General features: G+C 45.5%; 1 protein-coding gene across 2 annotated transcripts; it reads left to right on the forward strand.

Moving 5' to 3' along the window:
* Positions 1–13,339: 13,339 nt before the first annotated feature.
* Positions 13,340–19,167, forward strand: LOC115083853 (gastrula zinc finger protein XlCGF26.1-like). 2 transcript variants are annotated; one of them, XM_029587888.1, is made up of 4 exons: positions 13,340–13,586; positions 13,930–14,056; positions 15,426–15,545; positions 17,293–19,167. In XM_029587888.1, the coding sequence occupies exons 1-4, from the start codon at positions 13,563–13,565 to the stop codon at positions 18,471–18,473; spliced, it is 1,452 nt and encodes a 483-aa protein (XP_029443748.1). In that variant the 5' UTR covers positions 13,340–13,562; the 3' UTR covers positions 18,474–19,167. The 2 variants fall into 2 exon arrangements, with proteins under 2 accessions (XP_029443748.1, XP_029443749.1); XM_029587889.1 differs by having other exon boundaries at positions 15,432–15,545.
* The last annotated feature ends 3,899 nt before the right edge of the window (positions 19,168–23,066 follow it).

The raw sequence follows: 23,066 nt of genomic DNA on the forward strand, positions 1-23,066 counted from the left end.
CTAACTCCCAATGCATTACAATAGGATTAGCCAGATGAAATTTAATGTGGAGAAGTGCAAGGTGATGCCTATAGGGAAAAATAACCCATGCTATAGTTATACAATGTTGGGTTCCATATTAGGAGCTACCACCCAAGAAAGAGATCTAGGCATCATAGTGGATAACACATTGAAATCGTCAGTTCAGTGTGCTGCAGCAGTCAAAAAAGCAAACAGAATGTTAGGAATTATTAGGAAGGGAATGGTGAATAAAACGGAAAATGTCATAATGCCTCTGTATCGCTCCATGGTGAGACCGCACCTTGAATACTGTGTACAATTCTGGTAGCCGCATCTCAAATAAGAATCCCACATAGTACTCAAGAGTTCTCTCTAATATTCAAGGAGGCAGTCCTCAGGATCTCTAAAAGTATTGCTCCTAAATTTAAAGAGGAATCTCACAGAAAGGCAGAATCCCTGGGGACAACTGCTCTATAGCGCCTTGTCTCTGGCAGAGATCGGGCTGGGTGTTACTATGGTAACCATAATCCCAGCATGCACTTCACAGCTGCTCCATACTACTGCTCCCTCTCTGGCAAAGGTCAGATGTTCTCAAGTTATCATATCCCGGCATGTACTACACAACTGCTCTGTAGCTCCCCCTCTCTGGCAGAGGTTGGCTGGATGATAACATGGTAACCATATCCCAGCATGCTCTGCACAGCTGCTTCCCCCCCCCCCACCCCACCCCCCTCTCTCTGGCAGAGGTGCTGAGTATAATCCAATGTTGGGACTCACCAGCAATGACTTCTGCCTCCCAAGCATCAGACCTCCCGGCCTACTCTTCCTCCAAGTTGGCAAAAACCGCCGGCATTACGCGCACAGTTTGAGAGTCTGCCATTGCATGCTATAGGTGTGAGCACACACAAGTATGAGCATAATATGCATGCACTGGCAGGAACCTTTAGGAGTTGCTGGAAGATGACATCAACAGCCTGTGGGTATATTAGTGCTCTTCTCCTAGTGTTCTTTGCCTCAGCAAGAAATCCCTTGAGCTCCTGCTTCTTCAGTGCGTGTTGCTCCTATGTTCCTTGTGTTGGTTTACTGTTTGGTCAGGCTGTTCTTGAGCCTGTGTTCTTGTTCCTTGGTTTTCCCTTTGTCTGCCTTCCGTGGTGTTCTGTTTGTTCATTCTTTCTTGTTGGTTTGGCTTGTCTGTCCCTACTGGTCCCTTGGATCCTGACCTTGGCTTGGTATTGGCCTGGATACTGGATTACATTGTTTTCTGCCTGCTTCAACCTTTGGATTGGATACTGGTTCGCATTGTCTTCTGCCTGCCTGAAATTTTGGATTGGATACTGGATTACATTGTCTTTTGCCGGCCTTGACCTTTGTACTGCATACTGAATTATGTTGTCTTCTGCCTGCCATGATCCTTGGACTGGATAGTGGATTAAGTTGTTGTTAGGACTCACCAGCAGAGACTCTTGCCCCCCAAGCAGCAGAACTCCTGGTGCACTGCCTCCGTGTCATGAGAGAACGCTGTCACTACGTGCACACTTCAAGACTCTGTCAGTGCACACTATAAGTGCATGCGTACATTGGCACGAATCTTCAGGAGTCGCCGGAAGATGTCACCCACCTGCTGGTATTTGAGAGCACTCCTCCTGGCATTCCTTGCCTCGGCAACAGGTCCCCTGAGTTCCTGCTTCTCAATGCGTGTTGCTGTTGTGTCTTTCTTGTTGGTTCCCCATTGGTCTGTTGTTCCCATGCCTGCTTTCTTTTTCCCTGGTCCTTGGTTTCCTTCTTGCCTGCCTTCTGTGGAGTTCTTGTCATGCTGACTGCCTTGTTTTTATTGCTTGTCTGTGTTGCTGGATTCAATGGATACTGACCTTGGATTGGTATTGGACTCCTGGATTGCTTCCTGCTCGACCCTTGGGCAGGTTACTGGATTATATCATTTGCTGCCTGACTTCACTCAACCTGCCATCCAGATTTTGCTATCTTAAACTCCAATTGATCAAAGGTACATTCACCTGCTATACCGTAAATCAGATTAAATGTCTGTCTGACCTTACCATCCATCACACAGTATGAGGATCCTCTTATTGTAATAGTTTTCCGAGTTCATTGACTTGGCAGTTTTACATGCCATTCCAGGTCTGGTCACTTGTATTCAGCAGAAATAAGGGTTTTGGACCAGTGACCCTGTCCTGGCCCTCCAGGCCACATTCATGACCCTCTACCATGGCTGTGAAAGAGGTTACCCGATACAAGGTTAAAGAGATTCTAGATTCTAGAAGGCTGAAGAAAAACACTATTACCTTATTGCTTGGAAAGTATATGGTCATAAGAACATAAGAAATTGCTATGCTGGGTCAGACCAAGAGTCCATCAAAACCAGCATCCTGTTTCCACCAGAGGCCATACCAGGACACAAGAACCTGGCAAGTACCCAAACACCAAGAAGATCCCATGCTACTGATGCAATTAATAGCAGTGGCTATTCCCTAAGTAAACTTGATTAATAGCAGTTAATGGACTTCTCCTCCAATAACTTATCCAATCCTTTTTTAAACCCAGCTACACTAACTGCACTAACCACATCCTCTGGCAACAAATTCCAGAGTTTAATTGTGCGTTGAGTAAAAAAGAATTTTCTCCAATTAGTCTTAAATATGCTACTTGCTAACTTCATGGAATGCCCCCTAGTCCTTCTATTATCTGAAAGTGTAAATAACCGATTCACATCTACTCGTTTTACACCTCTCATGATTTTAAAGACCTCTATCATATCCCCCCTCAGCCGTCTCTTCTCCAAGCTGAACAGCCCTAACCTCTTCAGCTTTTCCTCATAGGGAGATGCAGCGACCAAAATTGTACACAGTATTCAAGGTGTGGTCTCACCATGGAGCGATACAGAAACATTATGACATTTTCCGTTCTATTAACCATTCCCTTCCTAATAATTCCTAACATTCTGTTTGCTTTTTTGACTGCTGCAGCACACTGAACCGACGATTTCAATGTGTTATCCACTATGACATCTAGATCTCTTTCCTGGGTGGTAGCTCCTAATATGGAAGAGAATATGGTTCAGAAGAGAATTTGTGGGAACCCGCCAGCAATATTCAAGCACTCAAATTGATCCATGAATTTCACCAAAGATGTCCTAAAAAAACCCAAAAACCCAGGACCTAAGAAATTGGGGAGGGGAACTTCTGTGTGTGTGTTGGGGGGGGGGGGGGGGTAGGTATTTGAGAGCACTCCTCCTGGGGTTCCTTACTAGGGATGTGCAGACAAAAGGTTTTCATTGAATCGGTGATACGTTTTCGTTGAGGGTCGATTCCGTTCAATATGGAAGTATGGAGAATTCCATAAGTTGCCGATCTGTCCATACATTTCCCGGTTCCATTAAAGTCAATGGGGGAAGGATTTCCAGCCTATTTTTGGCTGCAGAATTGGGGTTTTCTTATCAATTTTCATGAAACTTCTGGGGAGCAATCATCACAACAACAAAAGAGCTCCAAGGTACTTAGACTGTGGCAAAGTGGCACCTAAGTGGCATGAATAGCCTAAGGCACTGGAAAGGTGCAAAGGGGTACCAGAAGTGGCAAGAGTGCTTTAACAGAGGCACAAAGCAGCAGTGAGAATGTCAAAAACACACCACAGCTTCAAAACAGAGCACTGATAGCAGATGCATGAACCATCAAAGGCAGCACCACAGGCAAAGCGGCAAGACAAGTGGCATTGTCATCCAACAGCACAATGAAGGGGGAACATAGCAAGCAGATAGACTAGCACCAACACACTGAGGAACCATGAGAGTGGCAAGAACACCACAAGGAGTAAAGTGAGTCATCTGGTGTATGGCAGCAAAGCAGAGTGGCAGAAAGCTGATAGGGGCAAGACAGGCTGGCAGAGTGGAGGTAGTCTGGTCTGGTCCCTGTGGTTTTGATAGGGGAAAGACAGGCTGGCCCAGGAGAGAGTTCCCTTTCCTTTGTGCAGGGAAGGACTCCCTGGAACCGGTCCACCCCTAGAGTTGGGTGTACCCGGTGTTTACATTGGCGTCCAGTGAATATCGTTGGCGTCTAGTGAATTCTGACTGTACTTACGCACTTCAGCTGATGACAAAGGAAATGGAAGATCTCTCAGAAATAAGAATACTGCTACTCAAGTCAAAATCTGCAATATCAACCTATGTTGACTTTGTACCGTAGAGGTCAAACACTTCTAGGAACACAAGGCCTGGATGAACAGGCACAGCAGTCGAGGTCAAACACTTTTAGGAACACAAGGCCTGGATTAACAGGCACAGCAATCGAGGTCAAACAGTTTTAGGAACACAAGGCCTGGATGAACAGGCACAGCAGTCGAGGACAGAGGTCAATCCCACCTAGGGACACAAGGCCTGGATGAACACGGATAGTAATTTATTTTTTTTTATTTATATTCTTATTTTAAAACGTTTCCAGCACTTCATACTTGATTACACTCAGGTACTGTAGGTATTTCCCTATCCCCAGAGGAACACAAGGCCTGGATGAACAGGCACAGCAGTCGAGGTCAAACACTTTTAGGAACACAAGGCCTGGATGAACAGGCACAGCTATCGAGGTCAAACAGTTTTAGGAACACAAGGCCTGGATGAACAGGCACAGCAGTCGAGCACAGAGGTCAATCCCACCTAGGGACACAAGGCCTGGATGAACACGGATAGTAATTTTTTTTTTTAAATTTATTTATATTCTTATTTTAAAACGTTTCCAGCACTTCATACTTGATTACAGTCAGGTACTGTAGGTATTTCCCTATCCCCAGAGGAACACAAGGCCTGGATGAACAGGTGCAGCTATCGAGGTCAAAGACTTTTAGGAACACAAGGCCAGGATGAACAGGCACAGCAGTCGAGCACAGAGGTTAATCCCACCTAGGGACACAAGGCCTGGATGAAAAGGCACAGCAGTCGAGCACAGAGGTCAATCCCACCTATGGACACATATCCTCAGTCGGCAATTTCCTTTCAAGTGGGCAACAACTTCCTTGAAATATATGGGGGTGCGACTCGGTTCCCACACAAAGCAGCTCTTTGCCCTGAATTATGATTCCCCTCCTGTGTTCTATACAAGCCGACCTAAATAAGTGGCATCAGCAGCACCATTCCTGGTTGGGTTGACTGGCCATCATTAAAATGAATGTCCTACCTCGCTTTCTTTACTTCTTCACTACTATACCTATATTTTTGCCCACCACCCTGCTTAAAAAATGGCAACAAATTTTATGCAGCTTCATTTGGCGTAAACGTCCCCCTCGGATTGCCAGATCCACGTTGTATCAACCAAAGATTAATTGTGGGTTGAATCTTCCCAATTTAGTTTGGTATTTTGGTGCAGCTCAATTACGAGCATTTGTTGTGTTACATCGCTCCCAGGACATACCGCATTGGGTACGACTGGAGCAATCGTTGCTGGGCACATTTCGCATGTCAGCTTTGCCTTGGCAGCCTAGGTCGTCCTGGGGTCCCACTCAATACTTTTCTTACGCTTTACACACCACCTTTAGGGCATGGCAAGTTGGCAACAATGGAGAGATACTCTAGTGGGCACGGCGCCATACTCTTTGTTGACTCACCTGTCTACTAACACGGTATACTCTACATCTGATATGTCGAGGAATTTGAGACAGTGGGTGCAGTCGGGCATCACCAGAATAGACCATGTTTTACAACAGGGCACCCTTATGACCACCAGTAGCCAAATGTGCACAGTGCACACAGTATTCTTTGGCCAGCGTTGATTTCTTGCATTACGCTCAGTTATACCACTTTGTACACAGAGGGCTGCGCAAAGGGATTCTCCGCCTGACAGGTACGCTATTTGAAAATTATTGTCAACATGCCGCAGTAATTCGGGGAACCATATCCAAAATTTACGCACTTCTCACTAGTAAACCACCTGACAAGCCCAGGCACAGAGTGTCCTTGGAACTGGATTGTCAAACACAATTAGAGGACAAGGACTGGGATATCATTTATGCATGGACACATAAGTGTTCTATATCTACCGGTTTGCAAGAAAATTGCTACAAAATGCTGCACAGATGGCATTACGCTCCTGTGACCTTGCATAAATTTAGATTTTCTTACCCAGCGGGATGCTGGCGGGGTTGTGGTCATGTTGGCACATATTACCATATATGGTGGGAATGCCCTGTAGTGGACCAGTTCTGGATTTTAATAAGGGACTGGCTTTCTCATGTTTTGTCTACAACTCTTGAAGTGCGCCCCTGGAATGCTTTGCTAGGTTCGCCTCTTGTAGGCATTACAAAAGCACAACAACAATTTACTTTTCAAGTTTTTATTGCAGCAAGATCAGAAATTGCTTTACACAGAAATTGCTTTACAGAATCGAGGTCAAACACTTTTAGGAACACAAGGCCTGGATGAACAGGCAGAGCAATCGAGGTCAAACACCAGTAGGAACACAAGGCCTGGATGAACAGGCGCAGCAATCGAGGTCAAACACTTTTAGGAACACAAGGCCTGGATGAATATGCACAGCAGTCGAGGACACACCAGTAGGAACACAAGGCCTGGATGAACAGGCACAGCAGTCGAGGTCAAACACTTTTAGGAACACAAGGCCTGGATGAACAGGCACAGCAGTCGAGGACAGAGGTCAATCCCACCTAGGGACACAAGGCCTGGATGAACAGGCACAGCAATCGAGGTCAAACACCAGTAGGAACACAAGGCCTGGATGAACAGGCACAGCAGTCGAGGTCAAACACTTTTAGGAACACAAGGCCTGGATGAACAGGCACAGCAGTCGAGGACAGAGGTCAATCCCACCTAGGAACACAAGGCCTGGATGAACAGGCGAAGCAATCGAGGTATAAAACTTTTAGGAACACAAGGCCTGGATGAACAGGCACAGCAATCGAGGTCAAACACTTTTAGGAACACAAGGCCTGGATGAACAGGCACAGCAGTCGAGGACAGAGGTCAATCCCATCTAGCGACACAAGGCCTGGATGAACAGGCGAAGCAATCGAGGTATAACACTTTTAGGAACACAAGGCCTGGATGAACAGGGGCCGCAATCGAGGTCAAACACTTTTAGGAACACAAGGCCTGGATAAACAGACAAAGCAATCGAGGTCAAACACCAGTAGGAACACAAGGCCTGGATGAACAGGCACAGCAATTGAGGTCAAACACTTTTAGGAACACAAGGCCTGGATGAACAGGCGCAGCAATCGAGATCAAACACCAGTAGGAACACAAGGCCTGGATGAACAGGCACAGCAATCGAGGTCAAACACTTTTAGGAACACAAGGCTTGGATGAACAGGCGCAGCTATCGAGGTCAAACAGTGGTAGTAACACAAGGCCTGCACAGTAGACGGTCAGGCACAGCGATTCATGTCAGGAACATGTGCTGCAGTGCTTACATTATCTTGAGCACAGGAGGCAATTGGAGCTGCTGCAAGGCTTTGAATAGCTTTTATTCATCTTGCCATTCACAGGGAAAATTTGGAAAGCCAAGCAAAGGCAGGTTTACTTTAAAAAACACTAGCATTTCCATCAACTCTGGTGCCAGTCTTGTTTGGTGAGGGCTCATGATATTCCCTGTCATTGAAAAGACACGTTCACTGGGCACACTGGTTGGTGGACATGACAGATATCGTTCAGCCACTTTGGCTAGGTGTGGCCAGACAGTGGACTTGTGTGCCCAATATGCCAGCGGATCTGTCTGCATGTTCTCTATCGGCTCTGAGAGATACCGTGTCACTGACAGCTGTGCTGCTGTCTCCTCCTGTGCTTGGGAGGGCTCAGAGTCACTCAATCCAGCTACTTTCTCTCTCGCCCGTTGCACAACTGATGAATCTTTATGGCCAACATGCCTTGGGCATTCTGACGTGGAGGAGGAGGTACTATCTGTCACTGACACAGTGCTACTCCTGCCTGGGCTAGCAGCAGAACTCTGTGATGTGCCTGCTGTTTCCAACTCTGCTTCAAGCCTACTCTGTCTCCGCCTATGGCGCTCCTGTTCACGGACCTTAGCTAACAGCAGCTCCTTCACAAATGACAGACAATTGGTCTATAGGGCGAGTTTACCTTTCACACGGGGATCACAGACAGAGGCGAGCATGTATGTGCTGTCCTCTGTTAAAGGCCGTAATCTGTCTTTCACCTGCTGCTGCAAAACATCCACACACTGCAGCACCTCAGCAGTCATTCCCTCTTGCCGTTTAAAGGCCTCCAAATGGTCATCCAGGAATTTAACTATAGGGATGATGTCAGCCAAGGTGGCACTTCTGGAACTCAGCTCCTCCGTGACATCCTTGAAGGGCTGCAGGATTTTTACCAGCTGACTCATGACTAACCAATCGTGATGCCCTAGGGGATTCTGCACACCTATGTCTATTGTACCAGAAAGTTCATGAAGGGGTGTCTGCAGCTCCAGTAACCTCTCCAGCATCATAAAGGTGGAATTTCACCGGGTGGTAATGTCTTGAATGAGACGCTTCTGAGGCATATCCAAATCAGTCTGCTTTTGTCGGAGAACCTGCCCCGCCTTGACACTTTTGTGGAAGTGTGCTGCTATGTTCCTGCACTTCTCTATTAACCTATGCAGGTATTCATTCTCCTTGTCCTTGGACTCCAAGCCCAGAGCTGACTTCACTACCAGATGCAGAGTGTGTGCAAAACATCGGATGTTCTTAAACCGCCCATCGCTTATTGCCTTAACCATGTTTGCACCGTTGTCTGTGACAAAAAACCCTGCCCGCGTTTTCCTGTCTCGCTGGTGTAGTTGCCAGCCCTCCAGCATCTTTCTGATGCATGCTAGAATATTGGCAGCGGTATGGGCCTGGTCCGTCAGGTGGGTGTGCAGTAAAGCCCACCTCCACCCTGATACTTCTTCAGTAATAGAGCTGCTGGCTGCCCCTGCCTCTGCCATGTCCCACCAGTGTGCTGTCAGAGAGAGGTAAGAGTGTGCAGCGTTCATGGCGGTCCAGATATCGCAGGTGAAATGCACTCTTCCGTCTGCCTTACCTAGCAGTGCTTGCAAGCGACTGCGACACTGCTTGTACAGGCTGGGGATGAACTTTCTACTAAATGTGGTTCTGCACGGGATTTTGTAATTTGGAAGTACAACCTTCAAGAAACGCTTGAAACCCACATTCTGCACTAGCTGCAAGGGCTGGTCATCAAGGGCAATCATTTCCCCAATGCTCCTGGTTACAACTTTTGAGGCTGCCTGCCTCCTACCCCGGGATAGCGTTACCACACTCCACCCCATTTCCTCCATGGTGGATTGTCACTTCTGCCACATGTCAGTGGGTTGCTGGCCTGCTGCCTGACTGCTAGAAGGGTATGAGGGCGTGGGCTGACTCTGCTGCTTTCCTACCACTGCACACTGCTTGGAAGGGGTCCCCTGACTGAAACTGCCACCATCCCCAGATGGCAGTAATCTTGTTGGGTGTTGCCTCTTCATATGATGGTTCATGCCAAAATTTGATAGATGTCCCATTTGCTTGCCTCTGCTAATATCCCTGGCACAGTAATTACACCGAGCATAACGCAGGTCTTCTGTCACTTTAAAATGTTTCCAGATCGGAGATTTCTTTTGTGATCCTCCTCTCTGTGACACCTTTGGGGTGGATGCTGGCACTGGAGTTGAGGTACTAGTGGGTGCACCCTGAGAAGCAATGCCAGAGGGGGCACCAGTCACCCTCTGTCTCCCTTCTGACAGCTCTTCCTCCTCCTCCTCGATATCACTGTAATCTCTCCCGGGCCCCTGCTGCACAATTCTGGAGGTGGAGGCTAAGACAGGACTAACTGATTCTACCGAAGATTCGTCAGCTATTACTTCTTCCGTTTCTGATGAGAATCCCACCCAAGAAGATTCTTCTTCTGAATCAGAAGCTAACAGTGCCAGCGCTACCTTGTGACCGCTAAGTCTTAGTCGAGACTTCTGTCCCCCTGCTGCTCTTGGGTGTCTAAATTTTGTTGGGTATGACTCTGCCTCCCCTTCCCTCTCCTCCAAAACTACAGGGCCAGAAACAAGTGGTGGCGATGGCGAAGTATCATGGTCCGATTTCGGTTTTTTTGCCATGGAACTGCCATCCCCTACAAAGAGTTTAGATTGCGACAGTTGCCTTTTTAGCTGTACTGGTGGTGTTGCACTAGTGTCTTTTGCGGTGCCTCCACTGCCAGTCCCAATAAGTCGCTTGCATCTCTCTTTCCCTGACATTATGGATTTTATGTCACTGAGTGGTAACACTGCCCACTGTCCCACAATAATAATGTTCAGTCTGTTTAAAATGCCCAGATGCACAGCCCCACTCAAGGACAATGTTCAGTCTGTTTAAAATGCCCAGATGCACAGACCCACTCAAGGACAATGTTCAGTCTGTTTAAAATGCACAAATGAACAGACCCACTCAAGAACAATGTTCAGTCTGTTAAAAATGCCCACTGCACTGACAGACTAAGTAATTGGAATTTAATAAAGCAGGAATTTTTGTCACTCCAGAAACATGGATGACATTGAAAATAATATCTCTCTCCAAGCCAGTCCAACACCCTCAATGGTAAATAGTGGTCAGTGCTAGCTGACTAGACCACTAGACTGCTTGAAAGAAACAGGAATACTAGTGACTGTAGCTGACCCCTGGCACTAAAGCAAGACAAGGAATATTTTTCTTTCCTTTGCTAGCCTAAGCCTAGCCTAGTATCTGTTCTGTGTTCTCTATCACTTCTGGTTCTGGTTCTGCTTCTGCTTCTGCTTCTGCCTGCCAGCCCACCTCCCCACAGAATCGCTGGAAATAAGTGCGTGGCTCCTCGTGCTGCTGTTTATATACTGCTGGCTTGTCAGTAAAATGCACAGAGAGCACTGAATGACAGCGCGATTGGCTGCATTCAGTGCTGCTCATCAAATGTCAGTGCGGATATGCTGCGTTCCGGTATCCATGCCGACCTGTCCGACCCTTTTCTGTGAGTCACTGCGATTCACAGGAAAGGGTCAGACAGGTTGGCATGGTTACCGCAGGGGCACCGCCATTTTGTGGTAATCCGGGGCTCTGAGCTCGCAGCTAATGGCGGCGAGGAAAAGCGCGCGCCTCGCGGTTCAACGTATTCAACAGAAATATGTTGAATACGTTGGAAGTCGCGATGCGTTGCGCATCCCCCCTTTTTTTTCAGTTTGAAAAAAATAAGTTGCGGATTACAAATCCGTTCAAAACGAATGCACACCCCTACAATTTAGGTCTCCACCTAATAGAGAAGAAGAAGTACTATAGGGAAATAGAAGCCGCGCCAGGTTCAGAAAGAAAGAAAGAATGGTCATAAGCATTCGGGACATAGATATTACAAAAACACTCTAGGATTCCCCAATAATTTCCCTTCCACAATCAAATACCTCCCCACCTGGTTCGAAATGACTTTAGTTTCCTGGCAAGGTACAGTCTTCCCCACCAAAACTGCCACTCCAGCCCTTCGTCTACCTGACTTGGAGGAATAAACCTTTCCCACCCCTTGCCCTCATAGTTTCTGATGTTCCCTGGCATCCAAGCGTGTTTCTTGTATCAAAGCCACCTGTGCTCTCCATTTCTGCAGGGCGGGTAAAACTTTATACCTCTTTACCCCTGATCCAATGCCCCTACATTCCATGTAATACAGCGAAAATTACTGCTGTACGAATGCACCAAGTTCCTGCCTCTTGCAACCAATTAGCCAGGGCTCCCCACCCTAAGGCCCAACCATCTCTCTCTCTACAATCCGGTTAGTACCTACTTTATTTATTCGTAATAATTTTCGCAGTACAGGGTCGCAATTTCCTTTCCCCCTCCCCCCCGAATCCCCGTTTCATCTTCTCTTCCTATCCTCAGACCCAAATTATCCCCAATGAACACATTACAACCACCATCACAAACTAGCCCTACTAGGAGCTTGAGGAAACCGTGAATAATTGTGTTAGGGCCCCACTCCCCACTATATATAAAATGGTTCCCATCTAATGCATTCCCCTCTATCCCTAACAGCCAAAACAGTGTGTGCTGACTGCAGGAAGCTGACAGATTAAAGTACGCAAAATGCACAGTAGTCAACTGTAACAGCGCTGAAACTACAAAGTAAAAAAAACCAAACCAAAACATTAATTGTCAAACCTGCTGACAGCCATGGGTTCAGAAAATGGACGCCGGCAAAATTGAGCGCCCGTTTTCCAACCCGTGGGCCGCGGGCATATATATATATTTTCTTTTTTAAAGATTTTTCTTTTTTTTATTTTTGGAGCCTCCGACTTAATATCGCTATGATATTAAGTCAGAGGGTGTACAGAAAAGCAGTACACTTGCCCGGTGCAGTCTGAAATTAACTCCTTTGGCAGGAGTTAATTTCTGCACATTTTGCTTCTGTATTGTGGGTGAATACCTAATAGGCTCATCAACATGTATTTGTATGTGATGAGCGCTATTAGTTTCGGGGGAGGGGGAGGGGGGGTTGGCCGCGCTTTTTCCATGCGCTATTACCCCTTACTGTAGGGCCGATACAGTAAAGTCCGCGGGAGAGCAGACAAACTCGATTCAGTATTCAAATTAGGGCCGGCGGTAAAAAGAGGTAAAAAGAGGCGCTAGGGACACTAGCGCGTCCCTAGCGCCTCTTTTTGGACAGAAGCGTCGGCTGTCAGCAGGTTTGACAGCCGACGCTCAATTTTGACAGCGTCGGTTCTCAAACCCGCTGACAGCCATGGGTTCAGAAACTGGACGCTGGCAAAATTGAGCGTCCGATTTTCAACCTGCGAGCCGCGGGCCAACTTCAAATTTTTTTTTTAACTTTTTGTAACTTTTGGGACCTCCGACTTAATATTGCCATGATATTAAGTTGGAGGGTGCACAGAAAAGCAGTTTTTACTGCTTTTCTGTGCACTTTCCCGGTGCCCGAAGAAATTAGCGCCTACCTTTGGGTAAGCGCTAATTTCTGAAAGTAAAATGTGTGGCTTGGCTGCACATTTTCCTTTCTGAATCGCACGGGAATACTTAATAGGGCCATCAACATGCATTTGCATGTTGCGGGCGCTATTAGGTTCGGGGGGATTGGACGCGCGTTTTCGACCCCTTACTGAATAAGGGGTAATGCTAGCGCGTCGAAAACGCTCGTCCAATCGCGGGTTAACAGTGCGCTCGGCACTGGCCTGAATGTAAACTGCTAATGCAAGCAAGGAAAAGGAGGGGGAGCAGAGTGTGATTCGGTAATCTTATCTAAAAGCCCAGATACAAGCCTGACTGCCTGAGTCAATGATTGTTCATAAAGAACGAGAAAAGTCTCCACCCCATAGCGACAGTGTTCAGTGTAAAGCTCCTCCCCTTCTCTGTGATGTCATCAGGCTGCGCCCAGCAGGAAGAGGAACTGCCATGTGCTGCAGACTTAAGAGCGACCTACAAAGAAACCACACTCTTCGTATGCCTCTGTAGCAACCCTCGAGCTGCACTGCAAAAGACAAAAACTCAGCTCTTTCCAGCCCGAGAAAGAGCCCCCAATTCTTTTTTTAATCCTGAAAGCAGCAAACGCAAAGAGGAAAATGCCTGCAGGAGCTTCTGGTCAGGTAGGAGATTGCATCCAACTTCCTGCTTGTTCTGCACAAACACTGCTAAGTCAGACCTGACTTTAATAGGCCACTAAGCAGACCTGGGGAATAAAAAAGACACTTTGGGCCCTTCCTGAGTGTAAGGAGAAAAATCAGGAGTCCAACAAAATGAGATTTTATGTCCCATGCTCTGTGTATAACTGGTTTCTTACTCATAAAATCCTGCTCTGGGTCTGTTATATACTATGTCTTATTTGCACTCTGAAGACTCTCCCCCTGCCCTGCTGAGCCCCAGCACTGGGAGGGCTCCTGATGGATGAGATGCAGAAGGTGCTGAGTGTGTTTCTGGTTTGTGTTTCAGGTCCCAGTATCCTTTGAGGACATCGCTGTCTATTTCTCCCAGGAGCAGTGGGAGGGTTTAGAAGAATGGCAGAAGGCATTTTACAAAGATGTGATGAAGGAGAATTATCAGATGCTCAGCTCCCTGGGTAAGGGACATTTTTAATTATGAATGCCTCAAACTTGCTGCTATTACCTATTCTTTTACTGAGAAATTTTTTTTTAAATTTCTTTATTGGCATTTTAAGCCTACTGTATACATGAATAAAAGAACCAAGGAGAGTTTAGTATTACATGAGAAATAAGAGAGGAAATAATATTTAGTAACACTTTCCAAAACAAGTCCACATTAAATAAGTGTTAGGTTTGTTCTTTTTCTCCCAGTGGGAGTACATTGGTGTTCTAAGTCAGTGCATCTCAACTAGTGTGCTGCATTTTCTCTGCCTTGATGGTGTTAAGCCCAGCACGATCCTGTCTCCATTGGACAGTGTCCTGGATCTCCTTGCTTCAGCCCCTCCCTTTTGTACCCATAGCAACCAGGCTGCACTGCAGATGATAGGAGGTTAGGAGCTGTATTGGAGCTCACACAGCAGTAGTAAAGAGTAGAGAATAACTTCTGTCCCCTGCCCCAGCCCTTCCCCCTCCTGTCTTCTCTGCTGTGTGGTGTCTGCTCCAGCTGAGGAGGGATTCAGCCAGAGCTCCAGTCAGGCAGGAATGATTTGTGGGCATAGAAGAGGGGTGAATGCAGAAAGCGAGGGGAGAAGGGGCTGAAATCTGATGGAGAGAAGCTATGAATGCTTGGGGGCAGTTTGAGAAGTAGCTAATGTTGAGGGACCTGAGGAAGGGTGGTATTGTATACTACAGGTTGTGGTTTGCTGCTTTGTTGCACAATGCACTTGGCTGTAAGCCGCAGCACTCAGCCCGCAGGGGAGGGAAGCCTGTATCATTGCTCTACAGTGACACCTAGTGCCTAGACTCTGAGATCACATTTGGACATACCAAGGAGAGCATGTGTGTAGGATCCTTGGCACAAGATGGTTCTGTGAGGATGGGAGGTTAAGGAAGATGAAAAGTGCCAGGCTTTCAGGATTACGTCAAACAGGGCATGAGAAGTATTGGCATACAATAGATGAAGAGCATGCAAATAGATCTCATGCATATTCATTGTGGAAATCCTGAAAACCTGATTGGGTTGTGGCCCTCTAGGAATGAATTTGGGGACCTCTGATGTTAGACCTCTTGGGTACGGCCTTGCCTATTCTACCTAAATAACGGATAATGAGCCTCGTGTATATTATGAGGCTGCTAATATATTGCGCTATTCGTAGTGGGGACTGAAGAGATGAACAGAGGGCTGTATGTGATATTCCTGGGACATTCAGGGCCGTATGTAATTGAGGATTTGGATATTTTTGTTCACTTTGGCAGATCAATATCTTAGTGCTGAAAAGTTTTCTACTCGGGAGGCATCGCACCCAGAGTGATGATGAGAAATCTAATTCATTGTTCTTATCCCAGGAACAGGCTCTCTGACTGTCACCCCTGATATCATATCCCACATTGAACGAGGGGAAGAGCCGTACATCAGGGATGAGCCAGGATCAGAGGAAAGAGAAACTGGGAGAAGCAGCTGCTCAGGTGAGTCCAAGAATAAGAGGGACCGGGGTAAAACTACTGAGATGAGGAGTGGAAGGAGCAGCTGGGAACTGCAGAGACCCCTTCACAAGCTCCTCTGGAGATCTCTGTAATCCCTTGCAGGGTTTCCGTTACAGACACCAGTCATAGACAGAGCTTCTTTACTGGTGCACTGTGGGAAAGTCCTGTGTGCTACAGTAGGTGCAGCCCTGGCTCAATGCTCTTCCCCATTTCCCTAGCAGGAGGAGAGCAGCACTTCATACCCCACCTGCTGCCACCTCTGACTTCTTTCTTACGTTTGAATGCATGGGGCCCCACCAAACATACGGAAGCCACCATCTCTAGGCATTGAAACATAAAATGTACATTGTAAAAGAACTGTGTGGGCATCCATGTGCGTGCTGATTTTATAACATGCACGCACCGACAAGCGCATGTTACAAAATCGGGCGTGTGGGTAGTGGATTTTTATATCTGTGCGTGCGGGTGCCAGGGATTTTAGTTTATGTGCGCAGCGATGCAATGGGGCCTTTCCCCAGTTCCCTCCCAGTCCATTCCAATAAATGAGCGGAACCTAAACCCCCTGCCTGACTTTTCCCCTATCTTCCCTGACACCTATAACCCCTCCTATCTTTTTTTTTTTTTTTAATATTTTCAGTACTTAGCAGTAGTAAGTTGTGCGGGCTGTCCGGCTGCTTCACGGGGAGTCCCGTCCCCCTTTTTTTTTTTTTTAAGTCTTTCCAAAGAATTAAATAAGAATGAAGATAAGCTCATGAACACTTAGCCCATTATTCAAGGCAAAGTCCACATTTCAAGATTTGGGGACTTCTTTCGACTTTGCCTTGGATACATGAGCATGTTTACATTCTTATTTATTTTATTTATTTAGAATCTTTTAATATACCGATGCTCAAGATAAATCTTATCGTACCGGTTTACAGCATAACAGGGGATAACCAAATGAATAGGAGGAAGTTACAAAAAACAGGGTGTTGCAATTTGGGACAAGAGAGCAAGGGAGAATTGGGTAAACATAGTGTTAATATAGTGAAAACAATAAGTAGTTTATAAACTTAACTTGAAGAGTAACCAAGTAGGAGATCAAACAACAGTCAGTTCTTCAGGGGTGCGTAAATCTTATACGGGATTGACGCAAGTGGTGTAAAGGGTTGGAAGGGAAATATTTATTCCTTTAAAAAGATTTGAATTATCAAATGATACCTGCTTTGTTATTTGAACTGCTTTCTGGAACATGTTACTGTATCAATGGAATTGTTCTGTACAAAATTCTAATAAAATATAAAAAAAAAGATTTGAATTTCTGTAATTCCAATGCTGCACTAGTGGTGAATGGACTATGATGATAGCAGACATTCTTGAATTGAGAAGGGGCAATGCTGTAGCCACTTATTTTTAACCCACTTACACAATTTTTCTGCCATCTAATTTGCAGTTGTTTGTTTGTATATGTGAAGTTGATTTCAAGGGTTTTTTGTGTATTGTAATTTTTGAAAATCGTCCTCCACGATCATCAGAAACAGAAAACATTTCTGCATCCTCCCTTTCTTTCACATGCAATAGGACAAGACAATGTTACAGGCCAGGGTTAGGACACAATGCTAATAAAACTTTCAGACTGTGTCTTCTTCAGAATAGCAATACAGTAAGAAAACACAAATGATATTGTATTACGGAGTTCAATAACCTGTCCTTCTCATAGAGTAATGCCTAATGTTTACTTTTTATCTAGAAAATGATAATCCCAGATATGATAATACAGAGACTCTTCACTGGGAGCTCAGTAGCAATCCAGAAGGGAACAAGATGTTATCAGAAGGAGATGCAGAGAATGCTACTTCCTATTCGGAGTGGGGGGAAAACTGCAGCAGTCAATACATCAAAATAAAGCAAAGAAATTCAACAGGACATTCTGCTCCCTGTGAACAAAGTACTATTATACATTGTGAAAAAGAGCAGAGAAACCAGACAACAGCAGAAAGATGTGAATGTGATGTATGTGGGATATTCCTCAGGGTTCCTGAGACTTTGAAATCACAGCAGCGATCTCACCCAGAGCACATCCACACTGGAAGGAAACCATTTAACTGTACTGAGTGTGGTAAAAGCTTTGGTCAGAAGGGACACTTCTTAACCCACCAGCAAATACATATTGGAGTGAACCCATTTACATGTACTGAATGTGGTAAACAGTTCAATTGCATAGACTCTCTCTCAACTCACAACAGAATCCACACTGGCGTGAAGCCATTTAAGTGTACTGAGTGTGGTAGAAGCTTTACTCGGCGAACACACCTCACCAGCCACCACCGAATCCATACTGGGGAAAAACCATTTACATGTACTGAGTGTGGTAAAAGCTTTAGAATGAAGGCACACTTAACAAGTCACCAGAACATCCACACTGGACTGAAAGGAGTTACATGTAGTGAATGTGGCAAAAATTTTAGTAGTAAGGGATACTTAAGAGTTCACCAAATTATCCACACTGGAGCAAAACCATTTACATGTACTGAATGTGGTAAAGGTTTTAGTAGTAAGGGGTATTTAAGAAACCACCAGATAATTCACTCTGGAGTGAAAGCATTTACCTGTACTGAATGCGGTAAAAGTTTTAGTGGTAAGAAATACTTAAGAAGTCACCAGAGCATCCATACTCGGGTGAAACCATTTATATGTCCTGAATGTGGTAAAAGCTTTGCTCGTTGGGCAAGCCTCACCAGACACCAGCAAATCCATACTGGAGAAAAACCATTTACATGTACTGAGTGTAGTAAATGCTTTAGAATGAAGGCACATTTCACAAGGCACCAGAGCATCCATACAGGAGTGAAACCTTATATTTGTACTGAATGTGGTAAAGGCTTCATTCAGAAGATATCTCTCACAAATCACCAGAGAATCCATACGTGAGTAAAACCTTTTACATGGATGGAGTTTGGTAAATTCTTCACACAGAATTCACAGTAGTGTAAAACCATTCCCATGTAGTGAGTGTGGTAAATGGTTCACTGGAAAGTCATGTCTGAGAATCCACACTGGAGTAAATGCTTCATTGAGAGAACAAAAAGCAAGAATCCATCTGAGGTTCAACATAGGACTAAAAGACAACTTTCCATAATGGAAAATTAAGAAAAACTGAAAAAAAATCTCTGACTAAAGACTATAGCATAAATTTACTTGAGCAGGAAGATGTATACACATTTCTAAGGACAAGTGAATGTACACAAATTTAGCAGAAGTTACTGAGATAAGACCAGTAAAGAGAACTATACGATAGCGGTGGCCAACTCCAGTCTCAAGAGCCACAAATAAACTGGGTTTCAGGATATCCATAATGAATATGCATAAGATGGATTTCTATGTGCTGCATCTGTTGTATGCACATCTAGCTAATGCATATTCATTATGAATATCCTGAACCCCTGGCCTAATTGTTGCTCTTGAGGACTAGAATTAGTATATTGGAGTTACTTATCCTGAACCTGACGACTCTCTAAGGATGGGTGCAGAAGCTCGGCTTTAATGGTCTCCGAGGTCTCTCACTAGCATACATTGCATAACTGTAACAAGTGTGAGAATAGAAATAAACACCAGATATGCAGAATCACAAAGCCATTTTTTTTGTGAAATTGTGTGCGTTTCTCAAAGTATTCATTCAGATGCAGACCGAAAGGTGGGTATAACTAGGGCTTAATTTGTAGTAAAAAAAAAAAAAAGGTGAAATGGTCTGTATGTGGGGAAAGTAGTGTGAGAACAGGGTATGTATGACCTGTGGCTGGAGGCTGGGATGGGGAAGGACCAGGTCCAGAGGTGAACGCTCTCTCATAAACACAGCCACAGGGACTGGTCAGTGAAGGACAACTGGGGGGGGGGGGGGGGGGGGGGGGGGGGGAGGTTTGAACATTTGGGGGCTGTAGATGGAGGGTGGATGGGGTAAGGAGGAGGAGGAGGGGTAGAGTAATGGGGCCTTTTCTCTTTATCCTCCTCTTCCTCTCTCCCTTGATGATTCTGGTTCTCTATCCCAAGCCCCCATCTCCACCCCCACGATTCCTTCAGTGATACTTATCTCCTCCCAGTGGTCCTGTACCCCCTAAGTCTCACCCCAATCTCTAGTGGTTCTCAAATCCTCTTCTCCCCCCCTCCTCCACCCCCGATGGTCACTAATTTCCCCTTTCCTGAAAATTATCCTCTATAGCAACTCTGCTGCTCTCCCTCCTTGGCCCTTAAGGCACATTCCTTCTCTATGACCTGGATTCCACAGGCTATCCTTTGCCTTGGGAGCGGGGCAGACTGACTTGCACCACTCACTCTCCCCAGCCTCAGACAGGGTGGAGGAGGATCTGGAATTCAAAAGCACATCCCACTGTTTGGCTCCTCAGGGGAGAAGTAAGGGAACTGCACCATGTTCTTGCTTCACTCACAGGCTGATGCTGAAAAGTGTGACCAGCTGAACGCACCTTTCTGCCTGCACTTCAGTGCATGTTTTCTGGGTGCAAAACTTGCTGCTGATGCAGCAAGGAGTTCTGCATGCAGAAAATGTGCATTTCTAAAAGAGAGTACTACTTAGCACCCTCACATGGAAATCCCATGCAAATGAGGGCGTTAAGCAGTACTCCCCGATGCAGAGAGACTTCAGGATCAGGGCTAGAGTTAAGATTCCAGCACTATGGAAAAAAAAAAAATAGTATTTACTTGATAGCCTGTCAGGGATGCTTCCACCCTAGGTGCATTTTTTTAAAATTCCCAATGCATCAGAATAGCATTAACTAGGTGAAATTTAATGTGACAAGAGCAAGCTGATGCCTATAGAGAAAAATAACCCATGCTGTAGTTACATAATACGTTTAAAGTTAGGACTTACTCCCAGGACAAAGATCTAGGCGTCATAGAGGACAGCACATTAAAATTGTCGGCTCAGGAGGTCACGTGATATGGTGAGCCTGGGAGGACAGACTCCTCAGAACTCCGGGTACCTCCCCTTCAAACCGGCAGCCATCTCACCTCATAATGTTCAAGTACTGATACTGAATCATCCTAGGTGAACGTATATATGGCCATAGACAGATTTATGCCAAAATCAACTGGAATTATTGCCAACAAAGGGGCAAAAAAAAGATATAAAGTCCGGCGAGGAAAAATGGCTGCCGCAGCGGGATGCATCTGTCATCTGACTCTCTCCCACAATCTGATATTTGAATTAACAAATGCGGTCATTTCTGCTCTAAATGATAAAATTATATGCCATTTCGTAACAGGTAGGGGACCTAAAATCAACTATCACGGACTTATATGGCTCTCAACTAGAGAACGTGGAGGGAGAGGCGCTAGTTTTTGGAGGGTAGAATCAGTAAACGTGAGAAACAGCTACGCTCCCAGGAAGGGAAGATTTGACGGCTTGGAGCATTGCTCCCACAGAAATAATATAAGGGCTGATCGGTCTCCTGGAGGATCTTGTGGAGCCCAATCTTGCAAACCTTTTAGAAGCCTGGCTCCCGGGGCCCTTGAATAGGCCGGAGCTGCAGAGGGTTATGAGAAGCGAGCGAGCTCACCATCTGGGGTGCTAAATCGAGAGGCTGAAATTAGAGCACGGATTTTTAGATTTGGCATTCGGCCTTTCTAATCGCAATAAAGTTTGAAAATTCAACATGGAGTTTGCTTACACAGAATGTTCTGGAAATTTTGATTTTGCTTGTTTTCAGATTAAGGGCATAATATCACTCCACCTAGGTGAGGAGTGCCGGCTCACAGTTCACTTAGTAACTATTGTTCTACTCCCTGATTTAAAGTGGTGGATCCTAATTTTTACCCAGGCTCATGGAGAAGGTCGTGTGCATGCAGCAGGACAGCTGGAGTGTATGCCGGCACATCAGAGGATGGAGAGCGCTCAAGATGGTAGTACTTTTCTAAGGTGAGCCATAGTGGAGTGCATAATGATCATGGCGGAGATAGTCTTTGCGTAGGCCCGAACTGAATAAGCTCTGGAACTGGAGTTTCACCGACCATGGGATCGCAGGAGAGTCGTCAACGTGTTAGTAAAGGTTGCACCGGAATCGGTCTCATTACAATGAACCACACTACATGCGGGTGCTGTGTCTGCTGTTTGGCAGGGAGTCTGTGTTCTCTAAAATTCATGTGGAACTTTTGGCGATTTGAGGCTGGAAGTTGCCGTAGCCTCGTATAGAATTTCTTGCTCCTATTGAGGACTGAGTGGGATGATAATGGCAACTTTAAAACCTGATGTTCCCTGTTTTGATGTTAACTGCATTCTGTTTGTTCTCTTTCAGAATTAGAGCTCACAGCGGGGATATAAATCTAGAAAAGGGTTTTTTTGTTTTTTTTTAAGTAGCTCACAAGCATTATTTTGCTTTCATTATGTTCAGGGTTATTTCTAAAGAGAAGGGGGGTTACCCATATACATAACCCGCGAACCTCATGTTCTCATTGAGAGAACAGTCACTATTACGTTTTGGGAGATATAGAGGGATGTGGGAGGGGGAAATATGTCAGAAATGTTCCAACATACTAAGGTCTGGAACGGTTTTTCAGTTACTGAACCAAGGCCATGGGCTAATCCAAAAGTGTCACAAGATAAGGGGGCTATAGAAAGAAATGGAGGTGGAAGTTTTGGAAAGGGGGGAGGTATGGATGGGGACTTCCCACCTTGGAATTTTGGCTATCTGGCATGTTTTATAGGATGTGGCTCGTGAGGGATAAATTACGGATAGTCTCTTGGAATGGAAGTGGAAAACGATTCTTCAGGCTGTACAACGGCATAAGGCAGCAGTAGCTTGTATTCAAGAAACCCGGTGAACCTAGAAGATGTGGTAGACCTGATTGACAAACTGAAGAGTAGTAAACCACCTGCACCAGATGGTATACACCCCAGAGTTCAGAAGGAACTAAAAAATGAAATTTCAGACCTATTAGTAAAAATTTGTAACCTATCATTAAAATCATCCATTGTACCTGAAGACTGGAGGATAGCTAATGTAACCCCAATATTTAAAAAGGGCTCCAGGGGCGATCCGGGAAACTACAGACCGGTTAGCTTGACTTCGGTGCCAGGAAAAATAGTGGAACGTGTTGTAAACATCAAAATCACAGAACATATAGAAAGACATGGTTTAATGGAACAAAGTCAGCATGGCTTTACCCAAGGCAAGTCTTGCCTCACAAATCTGCTTCACTTTTTTGAAAGAGTTAATAAACATGTGGATAAAGCTGAACCGGTAGATGTAGTATACTTGGATTTTCAGAAGGCATTTGACAAAGTTCCTCATGAGAGGCTTCTAGGAAAAGTAAAAAGTCATGGTATAGGTGGCGATGTCCTTTCGTGGATTGCAAACTGGCTAAAAGGCAGGAAACAGAGAGTAGGATTAAATGGACAATTTTCTTAGTGGAAGGGAGTGGGCAGTGGAGTGCCTCAGGGATCTGTATTGGGACCCTTACTTTTCAATATATTTATAAATGATCTGGAAAGAAATACGACGAGTGAGGTAATCA

Source organism: Rhinatrema bivittatum, chromosome 2 (genome assembly GCF_901001135.1).
Source record: "Rhinatrema bivittatum chromosome 2, aRhiBiv1.1, whole genome shotgun sequence".
Lineage (NCBI taxonomy): Eukaryota > Metazoa > Chordata > Amphibia > Gymnophiona > Rhinatrematidae > Rhinatrema > Rhinatrema bivittatum.

What these genes read in the sequence shown, in the direction of transcription:
- LOC115083853 (XM_029587888.1), top strand. Translation starts at nt 13,563, where the DNA reads ATGCCTGCAGGAGCTTCTGGTCAG. An exon ending in CTGCAGGAGCTTCTGGTCAG is followed by an intron (nt 13,587 to 13,929) that starts GTAGGAGATTGC and finishes TTTGTGTTTCAG; the next exon opens with GTCCCAGTATCCTTTGAGGA. An exon ending in TGGGAGAAGCAGCTGCTCAG is followed by an intron (nt 15,546 to 17,292) that starts GTGAGTCCAAGA and finishes CTTTTTATCTAG; the next exon opens with AAAATGATAATCCCAGATAT.